We start from the raw sequence: 20,395 nt of genomic DNA on the forward strand, positions 1-20,395 counted from the left end.
AAACTTGTGAATAAAATTAAGTTCCAATTCTTCTCAGTGTATTTGGCTTGTGGAATGTGCCTGTCTCTCTTTTTCTCCCGCCCCTCCCCTTTTTCCTCCCTTCCTCCCCCTTCTCTTATTTATTCTTGGATCTGGACTTCTTATACTCCGGTCATCTGAAGAAGTGGGTTTTGTCCACGAAAGTTCACAATACCATCTACATGTTTTGTTAGTCTTTAAGGTGCTACTAGACTACTTGTTGTTTAAGTTTTTCTTCACAAAGTCAGGGCTGCTCCCCACTTCCTAGTGCAGAAGATGGGGGCCCGCAAGAGACCTTAAATACCTTTCCTCTATAGGCTTTGCTTACAAAAATTTCCCAGAGTCACAGATTCACTGACTTTTGTGGGGTAGCTGCCACCACCAAGTGAAACAAAAGAAAACCCCTTTCTTCTTGAACTCAGGAAGAAATCACTTGGACTTCTTCCAGAGGGATACCCCCAAGCTCCTGTATCACAAGAGAGCTTGAAAAATAAAGAGAAAACAACTGCAATCTCTGGTAGCTGACCTCTTAGTGTCGGGCATGCATACATGCACACAGAGACAGACCTCCTGTTTCTTTCCAGAACACAGGAATCAAATCGTCACCTTAAAAAAGGTGATTTTATTAACAAAACAAAAAGATATACTTTATAAAGCATACTTAGTGGCTAGGTGTTACAGAGCAACTGAGTAAAACTAATTAAAACACAGAGAATATCTCTGGGTATGCTCTTAGTGAGTGGGGGAGGGAAGGCATAGATTCACACTGAGAAGTTTAACCAAACAACCAAAACAAAGAAAAATACCCTGATTGTGACTAAATACATCTTTTCCCTCTACTCATAATCCATGCTGATCTGTACTCGCATGCCCAACATACCTTTTGGCAGTGCTTTTTTTTGTGACGGGACTGCCCAGTACGTAGTACCAGCATCCTTTTTTGTACAAAAAAAGCACTGCTTGTAGGCATGGTAATTCTGATTACTGCATCTGCTCCCTCCAGCCTTTAACTTTGAACTCACCCGAAGAGAAAGGCAGCAGGATTTCAAATTTCAGCGCTGTATCCCACTGGTTCTTTTGGCTAGCAATACCCTTGCTAGCTACCTGAGTTAGCCACTGAGTGCTGACCAGCATTCCTCTTACTCATCACACACACCCTGCACAGTTCTCAACATCAGTTTTATTTCCTGTGCCACATGCAGTGCAGAGGCAGTTCATTCTCCCACCTGCTTTCTCCTGGCTGATAACATCCTTAAACTGTTCTTCCACAAGGAACATGGGCAGAGCTTCCCTAGTACAGTATTTCTCTAGTCCCTACCCTAGTTCTGTGTGGGGCCTCTTGACCCCATTCTGTACTTAGAATGTAAATCAGCCGATCTGGTTTGTGAATCTTTATTAAATGCTCCCATTCGTTGTCTTAATTTTAATGCATTTCCCATCACAATGTAAGTATTTGACTTCAGTATTTTAATTGAAAAGATTTAATTGTATGTGTTTTTTAAAAAAATTGTCAACATTCTTGTATTTAACTCCCAGTTTAGCCATTGACTTATATGATCTTGGGCAAAACAGCTAGCTGTGCCTCAGTTTCTCCCCTTGGGAGAGAAAAGCCTTACAAGACTATTTCAAGACGTAATTAAATGATATTCATAAAGTGCATTGAGATTTTCATATGAAAGGTGCTAGGGAATGGCAATAAAGATGATAGCCTAGTTGTAAAGATCATTAACTTTAACTGCACACTAACTGGATTTTTGAATTAATTAATGTATTTATCAGAAGCCAGCCTTATTTAGAAGAGAGGGACCAGGGAAGTTTTCATGGAGCTAATTCTCCACAGAATGCATGCAACTAAATCTCCAAATGTTCTGTGCATGTTTATCTACAGGAGGATGTACAATCATGCTTTAATGCAGAGGTGGAGAATCTAAGGCCCAGGAACCTGATCTGGCCCCTGGCTTGCCTGGATCTAGCCCCTGAGGCTCAGAGCCCCCACTTCGCATTGAGGAGCCCCCGCTGACCCTCCAAACCCCACCCCCTCCAGAACCACAGGGCTGGAGCACACAAAATCTACTAGTGTGCTACTAGCATACCCCCCACCCCCAGCTCTTGTACGTGAAGGGAATGTGGGGAGAGTCTCCTTTTCAGTCAGAGCCACATCCCTGAGGGTTTGGTTTTGGGGATTTTTCCTTCTCAGTTATTTGTGGCCCCTAATTGATTTTTCTGTGGATCAATGACCCCGACTCAAAAAATGTTTTCCCGTCCCTGCTTTAATGATAGTGAAATCAGACTCTTGCACACAAACACAGTAACATTTTCTAAAGCCTTGAAATGTTTTAAAAAGCTAAGTTTCATTTTCAAGAGTGACTTAGCACTGACATGCTTAAGTCCAACTGAAAGTCAGCAGGACTTGAGCTCCTAAGTCTCTGAGTCACTTTTGAAATGAAACAGACTCCTGTCATGTAAGGACTTCTGACAATTTTCCCCAACACATTCAGTCAAAACAATTGAGTATTTTTTTTTAACAATTGTATTTTAAGATTATTACTAGTAATCTTTAAGATTAATACTACTGTGTATTGACCTGATGGTCACCACACAGTAATGGCAGTCAGGGTCTCTAGCCTCAGGCCTAACGACCTTGGGCAAGTACTTACACTTTCTGTCTCAGCATACCTCTAAAACTGGAAGCAGTCAGACTTACCCACCTCACAGGGGGCTTGTAAGAGTCAAATAGTTAGCTGATGTTGTCAAATGCTTACAGTTATAGAAGTGCTATGTCTAGTTATTTTTTATTAAAATATCAATTCAAAATGCAGTTCAAAGGGTTTAAAGAAAAACTGCATTTCTGAGGTTGTAAAATGTTTGTCCTTTCTCATTTTAGCTAGTTCCTCTCATGCAAAAAAATTACCTGTCTCCAAGTCATCTTCTTCACCATCGCCATCATCCACATCATCTCATCCGAAAGCCTCTAAGGAGACAACATCTAGTAAAACAGGCACATCAGGGACTTCCAGGGGCAAGAAAAAACCTGGGAAACAGTCAGCCCCACGAACCTGTGCAGATGGGGATGTTTCTTCCACCTCCAGTGCAGCACCAGACAATTTGGAAACAAAGGTGGAGAACTCTCAGCCAGAGCAACCTCCCTTCATCATTTCTGAATCTGAAGATGCAGAGCAGCAGAGCAAGTCAGTTATCCCTCCTCCTCCTACTGTTCCTCCTCCACCACCACCACCACTACCTTCCTCTCCTTCCGCCAGCCAGTCCACTGATGCCTCAAAAACACCCAGTGCACCCATTAGCACCGAAACAGGCCTGTCTGTCCCAGGCTCAGATTCTAATCCTCTTCTCCAGACCGAACATGAAGCAGACAATGAAAACCTTAGCAGTGAAGTGCTAGACAATAGCTTGGATAGGAGTGAAGAAAACACAACATGGTAAGACTCTGATGTCATTTATAAGCAACTAGAAGATTAACCTGGTGCTGCTCAGGTGCTTAACTCAAATTAATTTTATTTTTCTTCATTTAAATCATTGCTCTGGGGTGAGTGTGAAGGTGAAAGGTTTAGTATTCAGTCTGCCCCGGGAAGAGAGGACATCCCCAACTCTCCCTCACTACTGCAGCTTTGGGCCAAGTGAGAAGTGCCTGTCCATGGCCATTGCAGCTGCAGCAGGCACACCTAAGGGAAGCGTGCATGTCTCCTAGCTGGGGAACAGATATACAGACAAACACTCTGAAATTTTGGTTCATTAATTTCTGGTTCTACATCTTCTGGTTTTACAAAGTATGATTTCAACATAGCCATTGAATCTTATCAGTGTGGTCTTTTTTTGTTTGGACTAATTTAGTCTCTGTATCTCTTGCACCTATTTATAGCATTCATTACAGAAATCAACTTGACCAACCATCCATCAACATTTCTTGTTATAGATCGGGCAGTTCCCAACTGCTGGGCCACGGCCCACAGCAAGCAATTGACCTCTGGCTGCTGGGCCGTGGTGATTCTGGGGTTCAGGGCTGGGATATACTGCCCAGCACCTCCCCTCCCACCACAGCTGTTAGGAGAGGCATGCCTGCGCCGGGCAGGGGCAGGGTCTGTTCCTGGATGCAGAAGAGCATTTCGCTCTGCAGCAGAAAATCCATGTGGAGCCCAGCACGGCAACCTTAGAGCTGCCACGACCCAGGCAGCTGTGCTCAGCTGGTGGCTGGGAGGCAGCACAGAGCTAGATGAGGGGGGCGGGGCAGGCACCGGGGGTTCTGAGAGTAAGGCTAGTGCTGGGGGACTCTGGAGATGAGGGGCAGGAGGCTGACACTGGGGGGCACTGGGACATCCAGGGTGGAGAGCTGGCACTGGGCAGTTCTGGGGACGAGTCTAGTAGTAAAGGGTATGGGGGCAGGGCTGGCACTGGAGGTCTCTGGGAGACAGTGCTTTTGGTGAACTGGTAACATTTTATTTGCATATTTTTGCAAATAAAGAATATGCAAAAATGTTACTGGTCCACCAAAAGTTTGTGAATGGGCTTGCTGATCCCTGATATAAAAAAAAGGTTGGGAACCACTGTTATAGATTATTGGAACATCTTATGGATTCTCATATATTTTTTATAACTGATCTCATTATAAGGGTAAATTTGTGAGCCCAATTCCCACAACTGTTATCTGCTTATTCCACAAGAGAAATCAACATCATTCACAACCACACAAGGCAGCTCTAGCATTTAGGTGGCATAAACAGGATGTAATCCAGATGCTAATCACCAGCAGAGAATTCCCCTGGCACAGAGGAACTCCTGGCTAGTACATCTGTGCCACAATCAAGTTCTTGTGCCTCTGCCCTTCCCTTTCATCCCACACAAAGGGTGGAAGGGTTATGGGCTCAGTTGACCAGTCCTCCACTGATGTAGGTTCCATTAAGGAGAGATGTACCTGAGAGGTGTAACTTTTAGAACTATCTGGAAGTAGCAGTAAGAGATGGAGCCAGGCTGACCCTTGTATCAGAGAACTTGAATTGACCTCTTTGTACCATCCCATGCCCCTACATCAAGCTGACTTCTTTCTGGCTCAGGAAAGACCCTTCTGCACAGTATACACCTCCTATTGTTAGCCGTTAAGGCAATTTATATATTACTGGTGCAGCTCATCATTAAGACCATTTGCATCTCTTTATAGATAGGGTGAAGTCACTTGGAATAAAATAGCTTGTATTTTCATAAAGAAAAGGGAGTCCCGTGGCACCTTAAAGACTAACAGATTTATTTGGGCATCAGCTTTTGTGGTTTTTACCCACGAAGTAATCTGACAAAGTGGCTTTTACCCACAAAAGCTGATGCTCAAATAAATCTGTTAGTCTTTAAGGTGCCATGGGAGTCCTCATTGTTTTTGCAGATGCAGATTAACATGGCTACCCCTCTGCGATTTGTATTTTTATGCTTGCTTATCCAGGCAGGCTCCTTTTTAGGGTTCTGTGTTGCTTACTTTACTGTTACAGCGTGTGTATTATGTATCAATAGTTCAGTTACCAAAGAAGACCCAGAAGAGGAGACTCCTAATTTAACAAGTCCTCAACCAACAGAAGAACCTCTTGAGCCTATAGCCAGTCCTGAACATGAGAGCAGCAAAGAGAGCCACACCAGTGATTCTGATTCAGATGGGCCAATACTCTACACTGATGATGACGACGATGATGACGACGATAACACAAGTGCTGAAAGTAAGACAGTTTGAAGAGGGATGTGTGGGGGAGAGATGGTTGCTTTATGTGAAGGCCAAAAATGAGCAATTGTTTAACTGGACAAGATTCCTTCATCTTTGATTATGGACTTCTCAGGCTTTTGACTCACAGCACAGATGATACATTGTGTGTGTGAAACTTTTGAAATTTCATCTGAGTGGTCTATCTTGGAATGATGAGGAAGAAGCTGTTTGTCATTGTGTTGAGATGGCATGCAGGATAATGGCAGTCTCAGTTATGTGATTGCTTGAGCATTTCATTCATTTGGTTGTAGGGCCAATACTAGGCCAGCTGTATTAAACATGTTATTCATAGGGGGTACTGTGTAGGTTTTCCAGTGATATTGGAGCCTATCTTCCTGGTTTAGATAGAGTCCAAGTTGGTAATAACTACAAATAGATACATTCACACAGCAGTACAGTTGCCTAAGAAAAGTGAGGGTATGTCTACACTACCCCGCTAGTTCGAACTAGCGGGGTAATGTATGCATACCGCACTTGCTAATGAAGCCCGGGATTTGAATTTCCCGGGCTTCATTAGCATAAGCGGGGAGCCGCCATTTTTAAATCCCCGCTGCTTCGAACCCCGTGTAGCGCGGCTACACGGGGCTCGAACTAGGTAGTTCGGACTAGGGTCCTATTCCGAACTACCGTTACTCCTCGTGAAACGAGGTGTACCGGTAGTTCGGAATAGGCACCCTAGTCCGAACTACCTAGTTCGAGCCCCGTGTAGCCGCGCTACACGGGGTTCGAAGCAGCGGGGATTTAAAAATGGCGGCTCCCCGCTTATGCTAATGAAGCCCGGGAAATTCAAATCCCGGGCTTCATTAGCAAGTGCGGTATGCATACATTACCCTTCTAGTTCGAACTAGGAGGGTAGTGTAGACATACCCTGAGTTATGGCAGCCTCAGATCTATTCTTACTGTACAAGTGACTACACTCCCAAAACCTGCCATCACATTATTTATCTGGCACCCGTACAGAGCAAAAGCAAGGGCTGAATGGGCTGTGAAGAATGAAATACCTTCACATCCCTAAAAAGTGTTGGTCCCACAGTTAGTTGAAGTGTATTGGTTGGGCAGCATTGGAAAGCTTCCATTGTCATTGTCCGTGCTGTGTCTTTTTCAGATGAATAGAGGATGACAGCCCCCACCACTTGCTATCTAAAATACAGTACAAGCGCTAAATGCACTTCAAAAAATTGATTTATTCTTGTTGTAGTGCTTTGAAATGAAAAGCCCTATAAAAGTGCTAAGTCGCATTAAAAAATGAGAGAGTAAAGGAGAAGAGGAGAATGAGACTGAACAGTGTAAGGCTTGAGAGAAGCAGTTTGCTAAAAATACTGTTAAAAAGCAAATAAAGTAACCTATAAAGTATCAGATTTCAGGGAGACTCAAGCCCAGATTTCTCATTTTTATCATATCACTTCAGGGATGAAGAGTGACACTTATAAACTTACTCGCTGCTTTCTAATATCTTGGCTGTCGGCTTGTTCTTTTCTGAGTCCTTCAGCTTTTTATTTTCATAAACCAAGTTGAAACTATTTTTCTTCTGATGTTAATTAAAATTCCTCTCTTGCTTATGGAAAAAGAGGCTGCTGTGGGGATGTATTAAAAGTTCTTGCTGAGAGTTTGCATCTGTAACCTGAATGTGAATGAAGTATTTATCCCCCCTCCTTTTTTCCTCAGGCGCTTTGGCAAGTAAAATCCGTCGTAGAGATACTCTTGCTATCAAACTTGGCAACAGACCATCTAAAAAAGAATTGGAAGACAAAAACATCTTGCAGCGTACTTCTGAGGAGGAGAGGCAGGAAATCAGACATCAAATTGGAACGAAGCTAGTGAGGTATCCATTGCAATCTGATTATGGGTTTGGGAGGTAGGGAAAGAAACAAGATCATTGGCATCACATCTTAAAAGCATCCACAGTATTTGGTGCAGGATATCTGAATTGTTATGTCTGTGAGCACCTGATAAGTACTTATTATTATTTTGTGAACTTGAGAACCAGATTAAAAAATATTTTATTCCTTAATGGTAGGTGTGGTGTATCACTGTTTGCGATTCATAGGGCACTTTAATAATATGAATGTGGGCCTTATCACTGGTGTCTTGGCCAAATTCTAACTCCAAACATTATGTTGTGCTTACCTACATTTCCTCCATAGTTTAAACTGAGAGCACTGTTCTTAACTTCTTGTCCTAAGCTGTCTTGTGTACAATTGCTGGTACTGATGTGCTCCACTCCCAGAGGTGACTGCATTTTGGTAATGGATGATGGATTATTATTAAACCATCCTAGTGTCTATATGGTTATCTTCATGATGAGCTTTATACTTAAAGTGGAGTGTAAATCTGCAATTTCACAATGAAGTTTAATGCTTTTCTTATTAAATTTTTAACATTTCAGTCAGCACGTGGCACTTTAAGGGTCTGATTCAAAACCCATTGAAGTCAATGAAAGTCTTGAGAACTAGTGATGAAAAGCACTATATAAGAGCTAGGTATTATATTGTTTATATTATTAATATTGTTATTCAAAGGGCTTTGGATGAGGTCCGAATTTTCTATATACTGGTCACAATGAGTGAATGTTATACAGATTTAAATCACTCATTTTTAACTCTGTCTGACTTTATTCAAACTCTGTAAGATGGAGATAGTTATGTGCACACTTGAAAATGTCCATTAATATGGACTACTTTAACACACACATACATGATAGTGAGATTTAACCAGTGAACCAGTAAGCCTCTTCCTTAACCAGTTAAATGGGGGTGAATGGGAGGCTCCGGCCACAGATGGGGACCACTCCCCGCCAAGTTGGAGTGCTCCTGCCTGTGGTGCAACCAAGCTGGGCCCATCACAGATGGAGGGAACTGCTCTGGCTGGGCTGGAGCGCTCCCCCACCCCTCCCAAAGCAGGCCCTGTGGCAGCCCCATGCCCTGTTAACTGTAAATGCTAATCCTCACCCATTAAGGGTGAGGCTTACTAGTTAACCAGTTAAACATTCACATCCCTAGTTAAAAACACATGAAATAGAAAGAATGTATACATTCATGAAAGTATTCCCACAGCAGCACAATATATTACAATATATTACAGGGGGGTTGGTACAGAATATTTCACAAAAACTAGATCCCAAAATGGAATATTTAAAGCCTTTTTAAAAAAGGTTTGCAAACTCACTTACCATGATTGCATCCACACACCGGTCAATGTCATGTCTAAGTGGCCAAACCAGACATATGCCTGCTCAGTATCTAGGCTATGGCTACACTGCCAGTTTTTTGCAGAAGAAGATATACAAATTGCACTCACATTTACATATCTTCTTCTGATTCTTTTTGTGGAAGAAGTTTTGCTGCTATTTGGTTTTGTGTAGATGGGCCCAAATGTCTGGGGAAAAAAAACCTCCTTCGCAAGACCTCTTATTCCTCGTAAATTACAGGATCTTGCGGAAGAGGGGATTTTTCCGACATTTCTCTGCAAATGAAAATCTGCAAATGTGAGCGCGATTTGGATATCTTCTTCCGCAAAAAAACAGCAATGTAGCCGTACCCCCAGTGCGTGTGTGTTCATCTGTAGAAACTGCATTCAAGTTAACTGTGCAGTTGCACATCAACTTTGGAGTGGAAAATGAATAGCACTGCTAATTATATTTGAAAGACTGATTAAAGGAGTTGCATTGCAGACATTAATAAAACACCTGACTCTTTTTATTGTTAAAACAATAAATTTTTTTGAGAAATTTTGGCTTTTAAATGGTCATTTGATTTGTATTCCCAGGAGACTTAGCCAGAGGCCCACAACTGAAGAGCTAGAGCAGAGAAACATCCTGAAACGTAAGTATTCTGTGCAGATTAATGTAATTATTAATTCTGGGGGGAAAAGCACGACTGTGGAACTCATTAGGAACCTTGTCTGTGAGTATAAAATGCTAGATTCATGCCTAGAGAGAAATGCTGGGTGGTGAAACAGCATCTTGACCTCAGACCCAGCATAAATCTGTAATGGTATCAGTAAATGCCGGCTGTATTTAGGAAGATAAACTGAGTCATCGTTCATACCCATAATCTCTCCCTTCATTTCAGTGGAGCTGCATGAGTGTGACTGCAGAATATGCCCTTACTGTTATAAAAATCAATCAGACACTTAAAAATACCTTTAAAGGATTACCTAATACTTTTAATCACTCCCCATTAACTTTTGTAAGGAGGAAGGGAAATACTCTGTGATCTCCAACAGTGATAGACACAAGTGAGTGAAGTACAAAGAACAAAAAGAGAAGTGAAGCATCCTGGAGGAGAAAAGACAATACACTTAAACTACTTAAAGATGTCACAGAAACCAAAAGAAACCATTGGCTCCCTAAAGCTGTATTAGTATTACTGGGCTCCTTTGGCTTTCCCATCCTCAAATCCGTGTCTCCCATAACTATAGTTACTCATTTTTCCACTTGTCTACATGCATGAAACACCGTGGCTTAACTGACATGCAAGGCTGCCACTCACTCCTCAGGACATAAACAAAAAATTGGCCAGTCAACCTGACTAGGCAGAGTATAGCTGGAGTGTTGTTTAATTCTTGGGGAAAATGTGTATGATGTATATTGCACATACTTCTATTATTTGCCCATCTGCCTCATTATTGATACTGCTTACTGACTTAAACGGGTAAGCTCTTTGGGGCAGAGACTTGTGTCATCCTTTGTGAATGCTCAATATCTACCATACTGTGGATTCCATGAGTATCTGAATAATAAATGACAACAATAACAGGAAAGCTAATCTGTTTAGAAGCCCTGGCAACCAAACTCTTCCCCTGTCCATATCTAGACCTGGAGGCTACTTCTAGACTATAGGCTTTTTGCACAAGAAAGCTCATTGAAAAAGTGATCGCTTTTGCGAAAGAGAGTGTCCAGACTGCCTGGATGCTCTCTCGAAAGTAAGCAGAGATTACTATGGACAGAATGGCCACCAGGGCACCTGTGCTTTTTCCTCTTCCCTCTTCTTGTACAAAAAAAACCCTTTTCCCCATCCATGCACACCTTTTTGCGCAAGAGCTCTTGCTCAAAAAAGGTGTTCTTCCTCGTAGAATGAGGATTACCAATTGTGCAAAAAACTCTCTGATCTTTCGACATACTTGCACCAAAACACGCTTGAGGTATGGATGCTCCATGAGTTTTTGCAAAAAAACCAGCTGTGTTTCCGCAAAAACTCTGGAGTGTAGACATGCTGGAGTGTAGAACTTTTTTAACCATGACATAAATGATACAATGCGCGTATTGCTACATTTTCAAGCACATAGTCAGCTGTTTCATGCCTGGAATCCATCTAGACATATATACACGCAACACGTGAGTGAAAGAGAGGAAGAGAAGAAGACATGGATGGCATGCCCTGAGAAGTCCAGGTGACTTTGGCAATATCACTTGACTAGTCTAACACATTTTTAAAAAGAGAGAGGAAAAAAAAGTTATCAGCTTTCAGGGAAGCCATGATGCTGATAAAATACCACTGGCATCATGAGCCTCTTCAGGGATAAGTAGGATAATTACAAAAACACTAACTTCTGGTTCTCTGCTATACACTGTGGTACATAGGAGAATGTTCAACAAACTCCTGGACATGAGTGATCTGCAATACGTTTTGTAATGTGCAAAATTTTGAAGCTCTGCTTTACACTGTCAGATGTAATAAAGATAAACTGCAAAGCATAAACATACAAATCTGATAAACAGTCAGCAGACACTGAACCACGTGTAAATTCTAATACAGTATTTCCTGGAGCCCCAAGGCTGTGGGTTTCTTCCCTATTGGCAGTGCTGGGGTTTAGGGTTTCTGCTCTGCATGAGACAGTGGGGCTCAGAGCTTCTGCCTCAAGACTTTGAAAATATTTACCAGAGTTTTTCTCTGGACAGCTCCAGCTGAATTTAATCCCTGACCACATGAGAAAAATCATTTAAAAACATGTCGCAGTATGTCACAAGATACTTCTGCTGACTTTGAGGAAACCAGGTACACTTTCCCCATCCAGGTGTAAAAAGAAAAATCTATCAACATGTCAAAGGACAGAAACTAATAATCACACCTAGAACTAGTTTTTTGATCTGCTACTGTTTCACTTAATACCAATGATCAATATATATGATAGGGTGTGTCTACACTCAGGGCTTACCTTGAAATAAGCTACGCAAATTGAGCTATGTCAATTGCATACCTTATTTCTAAATAGGGAGCATCTACACAGCGCTTTTTTCGAAATGGAGCACTATTCCTCCAACTTCCTTTACTCCTCATACAATGAGGATTACAGGAGTCAGAGTAAGAAGTCATCCAGCTTGACAGTATTTTGACACTATTTCAAAATAGCTGCCTGCTGTTTAGACACGGACTAAGTTATTTTGGAATAGCTCTAGTTATTTTGAAATAGTGTTGCAGAGTAGACATACCCATAGAGATCAATAGAAGAAAAAGATTTTTCTAGTTTAAGCTTGTATATCTTGTGGGTTTGACAGCCCTTTGTGTAAAGTAACTTTCACTGTTTTCATAGTATAAACAGTCATTTTCTGTCAAAAGACAAGCCTAGGAATTTAAATTTATAACTCTGCTGGACACTAAATGCTATGGTTTTAACAATGTGCTTCTTTTATGGCTCATTATCACAGTTTGTAACACACCTTCCTGCCTACTAATCTTTCATTGTTCTACAACTGCAGAGGTGTTAATTGCCCACTTCATTTCTGCTACAGAGTGTATATGTATGATTGTTATGCTTACCAATCTTCCCCATCTTGAAATTAGCTTGGACATTCTGGTTACCTTCGCCAGATTTGAAGGAGGGTTAGTCTACAATGAAAATGTATCCATATAGCTAGGTCTCTCAGGGGTGTAAAAAATCCACACTCATGGAAACATAGATATGTTTACCTAACACCTCCTCCCCCCTTGAATATCAGTAGGTCAATGGAAGAATTATTTTGTCAACCTAATTACCACATCTCAAACCGTATCTGCATTAGCACTTATGTCGCCAAACTTTATGTCACTTGAGGGGTTTGAAAAAACCTTCCCGAGAGACATAAGTTTTGTCAGCATAAGCACTTGTGTGCACAGCACTGTGTTGGTGGGAGATATTCTCCTGCCAACATAGATGCCATCGCTCATTGAGCTTGTTTTATTAAGTTGACAGGAGAGCTCTCTATTGCCAGCATAATGCGGATACATAAACATTCATACAGCGGCAGTTATAATCTGTACAGCTGTGCCACTGTAAACTTGTAAGTATAGTCATAGCCTCAGGGGTGGTGGATTAACTACAACAATGGGAGAATCCATTGCCCTAGTGAGTGTTTACGCCTAGCATTTTAAGTGTAAACATACTCTCACCTACACGGTCTCTCATTTTCCCAGCATATGTGGGTGGGTCTTGCTCCAAGAATAAGGAGAAAAACATTAGGAATTTTTTATTAGAAAAGGTGGATCGGGCACTCTACAGCACATGCATTTTGCTGCATGTGCTTATTTTGTATTTATTTTTTAAATTTACTACAGGTTAACAGCAATCTTTTAAATGTCTACTAAGTCTGTTACTTATGTTGACAGTGCCCTTAACCCATAACTAAAACTCTTAGCTCTTAAACCAAATGTTTTGTTTATGGGTTTATTCTGCCGGCTTCCGATGGACAGTTCTGAAATGTTTACATCTCTTACATTCCTGTATTGTTGTGTGCAGGATTTGTGAATGAGTCAGAATTTCTTTCATAAAGCTTCCTTCCTGCTGATTTTATCCTGTTGAGGGGGGTTGTGTTAGTGTTAGAACTGCCCATCAACTGAGCAGTACTACAGCTGGGTAAAATTTGTGATTTATTTTTTAGCATACATTTGGGGTAGAGTGATCTAAATGTTTGCCATAATTAAATTGAATCCCAATCTTTTATAAGGTTCAAAAAAGTATAAATGCTTTGGTTTTTTGCACCATTAGCTAAAGCAAAGATTTATTATATCAAAAGATATTTTTTATGTTTATAGTTTCAGCTAACCCAGGACCTACTGGAAATCCTGGGACTGAGATTCCAGTCCGATTTCTAAATCACAGAGACTTGGCTAAGTGTGTATAAGAATCCAGACTTTTGTATCCTTCCACATTAAAAATGAAAGTTAAGAAGTAATTTGAATGAGTTCTAGGGCAGGCTGGTTTCTTTCATGCTTGCTTTGAAACATTTTAGATTCACACTCTTGAATCAATTATAGTATTGCATTACAGCAAGGAAGCTTTTTCAACTCTCACAAGGTCTCCAGTTTACAGCGGTTGTTTTTTTCTGTAACTGTGAAGAATAGTGAAGCAGCTAGATAATGTGTCTGTCCTCTTGCCAAACCTGGCTTTTTAGAAACATGATGTAGCTTTTGGTGCTTGTGAAGGAATATTAATGATTATCTTTGTATGTGAAAACAAAAAAACAGAAATTGCTTTTTGCTTTCCAGAGCATTCCAGGATCCTGGCGCTTTGTCTGTCATCTTTTTCATTTCCCTAGCAATCCTACAAAGTAATCTAAACATAGCTAATCCCCACAGGGACTCAGTGGAAAGTTCAGTTTTACACTCCTGGATTACTTTATAGTTGAAAACAGAACAACCCTTATGTGGAAAGATTTCTCTTCTCATCTTTTTTGTGGTGAATTAAAAGTCCCATAATAATGCCAGAGTCTAAAATGCCAGGGCTTTCTGTAGCAGTAGTGGCATAGATGTTTATTTCTCTAAGAAGAAATAAAGAGACATCACAATATCCCATAATTGACACCAATTTTAAATTCCTGTAATCTATGATCAAATTCTGGCTTGGGCAATGTCTTCATCCATGTTCCAGAAGCAGCAGCCAGGACACAAAGGAAACCAATTAATAGTTTTTCCGGTTAAATTCCAGCTGCCCTTCAAACCAGAGGAGATCAGTCTGCAGGTCATCTGTAGGTTGAGCTACAAAGGGACGTTCCAGAATAGGACTTGCAGATTGGAGAGATGGTGTGTGCATTTAACTCTTGACCACATACAGATGATATCCGTTTCTAGGGTGGAGAGCAGCCACAATGGGTTCCCACTAACATTGCTTTTGCAGCATGCCTATATACGCTGGTTTGGGCAAGTCAGCCACATTCATATCTGCAGCCTGAATTTAACACTAAGGTGGAATTTTTCTGAAGTGCCTACTGATGCACACTTGTCTGACTTGCAATGGGGCTCATGCTTCTAAATCACTTGGCATCTTTCAAAATCTCACCCTCTAATGGCCAATTACAGAAAACAGAACTGCTATTCTATTGCTAAGAATTGTTTTAAAAGCAGTAGGAATTACAGCAGGGGTGGGCAAGAGGCTGCCAGTGGGGCGCATCTGGCTTACCACACCACTGGATCCAGTCCACAGCTGCCTTGCTGGGACCCTTCAGGATAGTGCAGAGGCAGCCGTTTTAAATGTGACTGCCTATTCTGGGAGTGAGCAGGGAAGCTCTGTCCCACCCCTCAGCAAAATCTCTTAGCTCCTATTGGCCAGTTTCTGACCAATAACAGCTGAGAAATTTTGCTCGTTGCCAGTGAAGCCTCCTACCTCCCCACCTCCCCCTCTTCACCCTGCCCAGAGCAGAGCCACATGTAGCAACTTGCCACTGCAGCCTTCAGGTTCCTGCAGGGCTGCTGACTGGGAGCTGCCTAAATAAAAAATTACCTACGCCAGGCCACCACTCAAACTCTCTGTACCCCTTTCCCCCCGGTCACAACTCCCTCCCAGACCCTGCACCCCCTTTTAGAGTCCCTCCCTCAGAATACTCTCTTGCATTCGTACTCCCTCCTGGACTCTGCATCCCAAGCCTCTGCCCCAGATCACAAGCCCCTCCTTCACCCAAACTTCCTTTCAGACTCCACACCCCCTCCTGCATCCCTTTCTCCTATCCCAAGCTCCCTTCTGCACCCAACCTCTGTCCTAGATCCCCAACCTCCCTTTGATAGAAATATGGCCCTTAACCACTTGCCAAAATCTTGGAGTGGCTCCCTCCTCCCATTAAAAATTATTGCCCACCCCTGAATTGCAGTAAAACAATCTGTGGTCTTCTTGGTGCATGTAATGGGCTAACTATCTCCTATGCATATTCTTGTGATCTAGAGTTTTGCTATAGGCAGCCTGTCTCTGTTTTTCCCTGTTCACATCCAACTTCACCCGGGCATTTCCTTGGTCAAAACCATCTCTCCTTGAAGTCTGAGGTTAGTAATATTTGGAGTTTATTTTATAAAACTTAAAATCCCATAGTCCGAACACACGGTTTTCTCTTCCTCCTCTCAGCCCTTCCTGCCTGTGGCCTTTCCAGTCTTTCTTCTGCTTGGGCTGAATCTGCCCTAGGAGTCCCTGCCATGAGCAACTCCCATAGTCTGTGGGGCTGCTTTGCAGAAGCTTTTGCAGACTCCTCAGCATCCTGAGCTTCCTCCTTTCATTTAAGAGCTGCCTTTTGCAGCTCTTTATAGGTTAACCACCTTACATTCCTAATCTTCCCAGATGGGGCTCTTTCTGTAATCAGGGTTGGCTAGCCCTAACCCTCCCACCCTGAAGGGGCAAGCCACCCTATTATAGTATGAAAGGGATATTTTATGCATGAATTACTGTGTTGAGTGCCTTAAGTCTACACTGCCAATTGAGCAACAAAATTTAAACTCCCTTCTCCTCAAAAGATAAAAGATTTGCCAGGGCAAGTGGTAGTGTAAATAGCTTGTTGGCAGAAGAGCTCTTCTGTCAATAGCGCAAATCCCACTCAAGAGGGTGGAAGTATTTTGTCAGCAAAAATGACAAGCAACGTTTATACTGCCCAGCTTAGTGACACGACCACGTTGTTAAAAGCTGTATAGTGTAGACAAAACCTCTGTGAACCAGCTCCTCAACCAGCGCATCAAAGAACTCTTAAGAAGCCGCAGGATTTCAGACCTTTTTCTTGTGGCTTGTTTTTATTTCTCCAAATAAAACAGTTCAACATAAGTTTAAAATGTAAACCATGTCCTTTACCCTGACCCTGATGTCTCCTGGTGGAGCTCATTTACTCCCTCCAGGTCTCACTCCAAAGAACCTCTGCTTGGCATTAAGGAGAGTCTCTGTTCCCTTCTGCTGGAGCTTTTTTCCAGCAGACTGGCTTCCAGCCAGCTATGTTCAGGAGCTTTTCAACTATACATTTCTTTAGATTTATCAAAAACGTTCTGCAAGAACATTATCCATGTCAAATAAAAATTCAGTGGGAAGGTTTCTCAGGGTCAAGAAGAAATTTCAGGTGAAGGAACCAGGGTGTGGAGACACCCACATCAAATAGCCAAGTGATTAAAGCACTTGTCTGGGATTTGGGAGATCCTGTTTTATGTCCCTATGTCCCTGCTCGAAATCAGGGATAGTAGGGGTTCAAGCCTGGGTTTCCCACATCTTTAACCATGGTGCTATTACTAGTGGGGGATGGGCTACCTCTGGTACTTTTTAAAAAATCCAAAAGCTCTCGTTTTCACTTTGATGCAAAACTAAAAAATAAATATCACAATCTCAAAATCATCCACAAAATGGAATTTTTTCTGGCCAGTCCTACTTCTAACCTTCCTAGCTTGCTTATTTCAAGGTGTACACTCTCAGGCTGTCTGCCACATTGCTAAGGAGAATCTCTCTGCTCTTTTCTCAGATTTAGCCTTCTCCCTGATTTCAAGCTCTCCAACAGCCCTGGCTCTGAGGCACAGTCTTCGACCGTGCAATCCCAGGATTTAGTCCCTTCATCTTGGTGGCACAGGGGGCAGCTCTGACCTCCTTAAAGGTCCAGCAAATCCTGTGTTCACTGTTAACCCGAATTTAAAGGAATTATGATCTAGAGAAGGGGTTCTCAAACTTCATTGCACCATGACCGCCTTCTGACAACAAAAATAGCTACAGGACCCCAGAGAACCAAAGTCTGAGTCCTCCCGAGCTACGCCACCCCAGACAAGAGACCAAAGTCCAAGAGCTTCACCTCCAGGCAGGTGGCCTATAACCAGAGCCCCACCACCAAGGGCTGAAGCCATGGGGATTCTGCTTTGGGCCCAAATGGTGGGGATCAGGCTTTTGCCATGGGTCCCAGTAAGTCTGAGTTTTAGTCCTGATGACTTCACTAAAATGGGGTCCTGACCTACAGTTTTTTGAACTGGTGATCTAGATAAACAGAGATCAGATAAACTGAATGATTAATAACTGTTCCTTGTGATATAAATTCAGTGATGTGAACGCCGTATTTCTTATATAGAGGTTCTTACCGTGTTTTAGGACATACAATGATTTAGACAAGCAAGAAAATTCAAAGTTATGAATAATCAAAAATTCCACAAAGAAAATAACAAAACAGGCGCAATACATTGTGTGCATTAAATTACAATCTCTTCTGTGCTATGTACCTCATGAAGAGCTTGCAGCGGAGATCACACCCAAGAGATCCAGTTCCTGTATATGGCACCCTCTTTTACATGAGCTGAAACCAAGTGAATTAATTCCTGAGACAGATCTTGTTTAATAACTGTAGATATTATGGTTATTGATTACAAAGGGAAGTTTGTTTAAAATTCAATCAGTTCCACATGGGTTATCATAAATATAAGAGCTAATAAATGGGCAAAGTTACGTGAACTTGCTAAGCTCTATGAAATAGAATATTAGAAGACTGAAGTTGAAAGAGATCATAGGAAGACATCTAGTCCAATCCCCTGGTTGAAGCAGGATCAACCCCAGCTAAAACATCCCACTCAGGGATTTGTTAAGATGGGCCTTAATAAACTGAAAGAATGAAGAGTCCAACACCACCCTAGAAAACCCATTCCAATGCTTTACCAACCACCCTCCTAATGAAATAGTTTTCTTAATATCCAACCTAGACTTCTCTCACAGCAACTTGAGACCATTGCTCCTTTTGCAGTCATGTGCCACCACTGAGAACAGCCTAGGTCCATCCTTTTGAGAGCCCCCCTTCAGGGAATTGAAGGCTGCTATCAAATCCCTCCTCACTTGTCAGGTGCTCTGGTCCCTCCACTCATTTTCATCACCCTCCCTCCACTGGATGCTATCTAATTTGTCTACTTCCTTTCTGCAGTGGGGGGCCCAAAACTGGATGTGGCCTCAACAATGCTGAATACAGGGGAATAATCACTTTCCTCAGTCTGCTGGCAATGCTCCCACTAATACAGCTCAATATACAAGGACATACTATTGACTCATAAACAGCTTCTCATCTACTGTAATCCCCAGGTCCTTTTCTGCAGAATTGCCACTTAGCTATTTAGTCCCCAGTCTGGAGCAGTGCCTGGGTGCCAACTTTCAAAAGTGCTGGGGAGCCCCAACTCTAAACCTCAACTCTGCCTGAGGCCCCACTCCTTCCCTACCTTTTCCCTGCCCACCCAGGGTCCTTGAGAATGCTACATCCTCACTGCTCCCCACTTCATCCCAAAGCCTCCCAAATGCCATGAAGCAGCTGATTGCTATGGGCAGGAGGCATGGGAAGGCACTAACCAATGGCTGGGAGGCACTGGGGAGAGAGAAAGGAGTTGCCGGTGGGTGCTTGGCACCCATCAATATTGGGAACACTCATGTAATCTGTACCTATGGATTCTTCCATCCTAAATGCAGGATTCTGCACTTGTCGAACCTCGTCAGTTTTCTTTTAATCCAATCTTCCAATTTGTCTAGGTCATTTCTAGCACAGTTTGGCCATGTGTACAGATAATCTCTCTTAGAATTAGAATTGGTAGGTTGAACCAAAACCCTCAGTACAAATTCATTATCTTGCAGAAATGTGGATCCATATCTGAATTTTGCAGTTCAGCCAACATCTCTGATTGGAATATTTCATTCAGAGTAAAGATAAACTCACACATAAGCAACAGAGTTGGGCAAATAATTCAACTGATTTTCTTCATTCATCAGTTTAAAACAATTAAAACAATATGCACCCATATTTGTACCCTCTTTTAATTTGCTTTCCACAGACATCCAGGCAATCAGTTTTTACTTCCACACAAGTTTCTGGAAAGCCAATTTCAGTCACATGCACAAATATCTGCTGAAATTTTAAAGTTGCATATGCAATTTTTGGCCTCATCTGACCAAGACACAGAAATAATAAATTGTGATTGATCTGACTGATCACAGTTAACCAAGAAACGTTAAATAATGAAAATCACATGCTCATTGAGCACTGTTAGGGTATGTGTACACTACAGGACAAGGTTGAATTAAGATACACAATATCAGCTACGTTAAATGAGTAGCTGAAGTCGAAGTCCCTTAACTTGACTTTTGGCGCTGTCCACACTGCAGGAAGTCGAAGGGGGATCACTCATCCTTTGACTTCTCTTACTCCTCATGGAAGCAGAACTACCAGCATTGATCAGAATGCCCCTCACAGGTCAAATTAGCTGTCTTAACTAGACCTGTTAATTCGAATTTTGGAAGATTGACAGTGGCAGCTTTGATCTTCTCTGTAGTGTAGACATGCCCTTAATGATCAGTCCATGGAATCTAACTAAAACAATTCACTGAATAATTTCCAGTAATAAATAAATTGAAGGAATTTGCTATCTGTTCATGGATATTCTGTGAGCGAAAAAACAAACAAAAAAA

The 20,395-nt window shown here is 42.0% G+C and overlaps 1 protein-coding gene across 5 annotated transcripts in view; it reads left to right on the top strand.

Moving 5' to 3' along the window:
• The window catches only part of PHACTR2 (phosphatase and actin regulator 2), a 197,826-nt gene that overhangs the window by 163,467 nt on the left and 13,964 nt on the right, over positions 1-20,395 (top strand). For all 5 annotated transcript variants that reach the window (XM_075924329.2, XM_075924328.2, XM_006139329.5 and 2 more), the window contains 4 exons: positions 2,903-3,455; positions 5,530-5,729; positions 7,439-7,595; positions 9,539-9,594. In XM_075924329.2, coding sequence (XP_075780444.2) covers positions 2,903-3,455; positions 5,530-5,729; positions 7,439-7,595; positions 9,539-9,594 — 966 coding nt within the window. The remainder of the gene's footprint in view (positions 1-2,902; positions 3,456-5,529; positions 5,730-7,438; positions 7,596-9,538; positions 9,595-20,395) is intronic.

The sequence above is a fragment of the Pelodiscus sinensis genome, chromosome 3, assembly GCF_052426305.1.
Source record: "Pelodiscus sinensis isolate ZL-2025 chromosome 3, ASM5242630v1, whole genome shotgun sequence".
Lineage (NCBI taxonomy): Eukaryota > Metazoa > Chordata > Testudines > Trionychidae > Pelodiscus > Pelodiscus sinensis.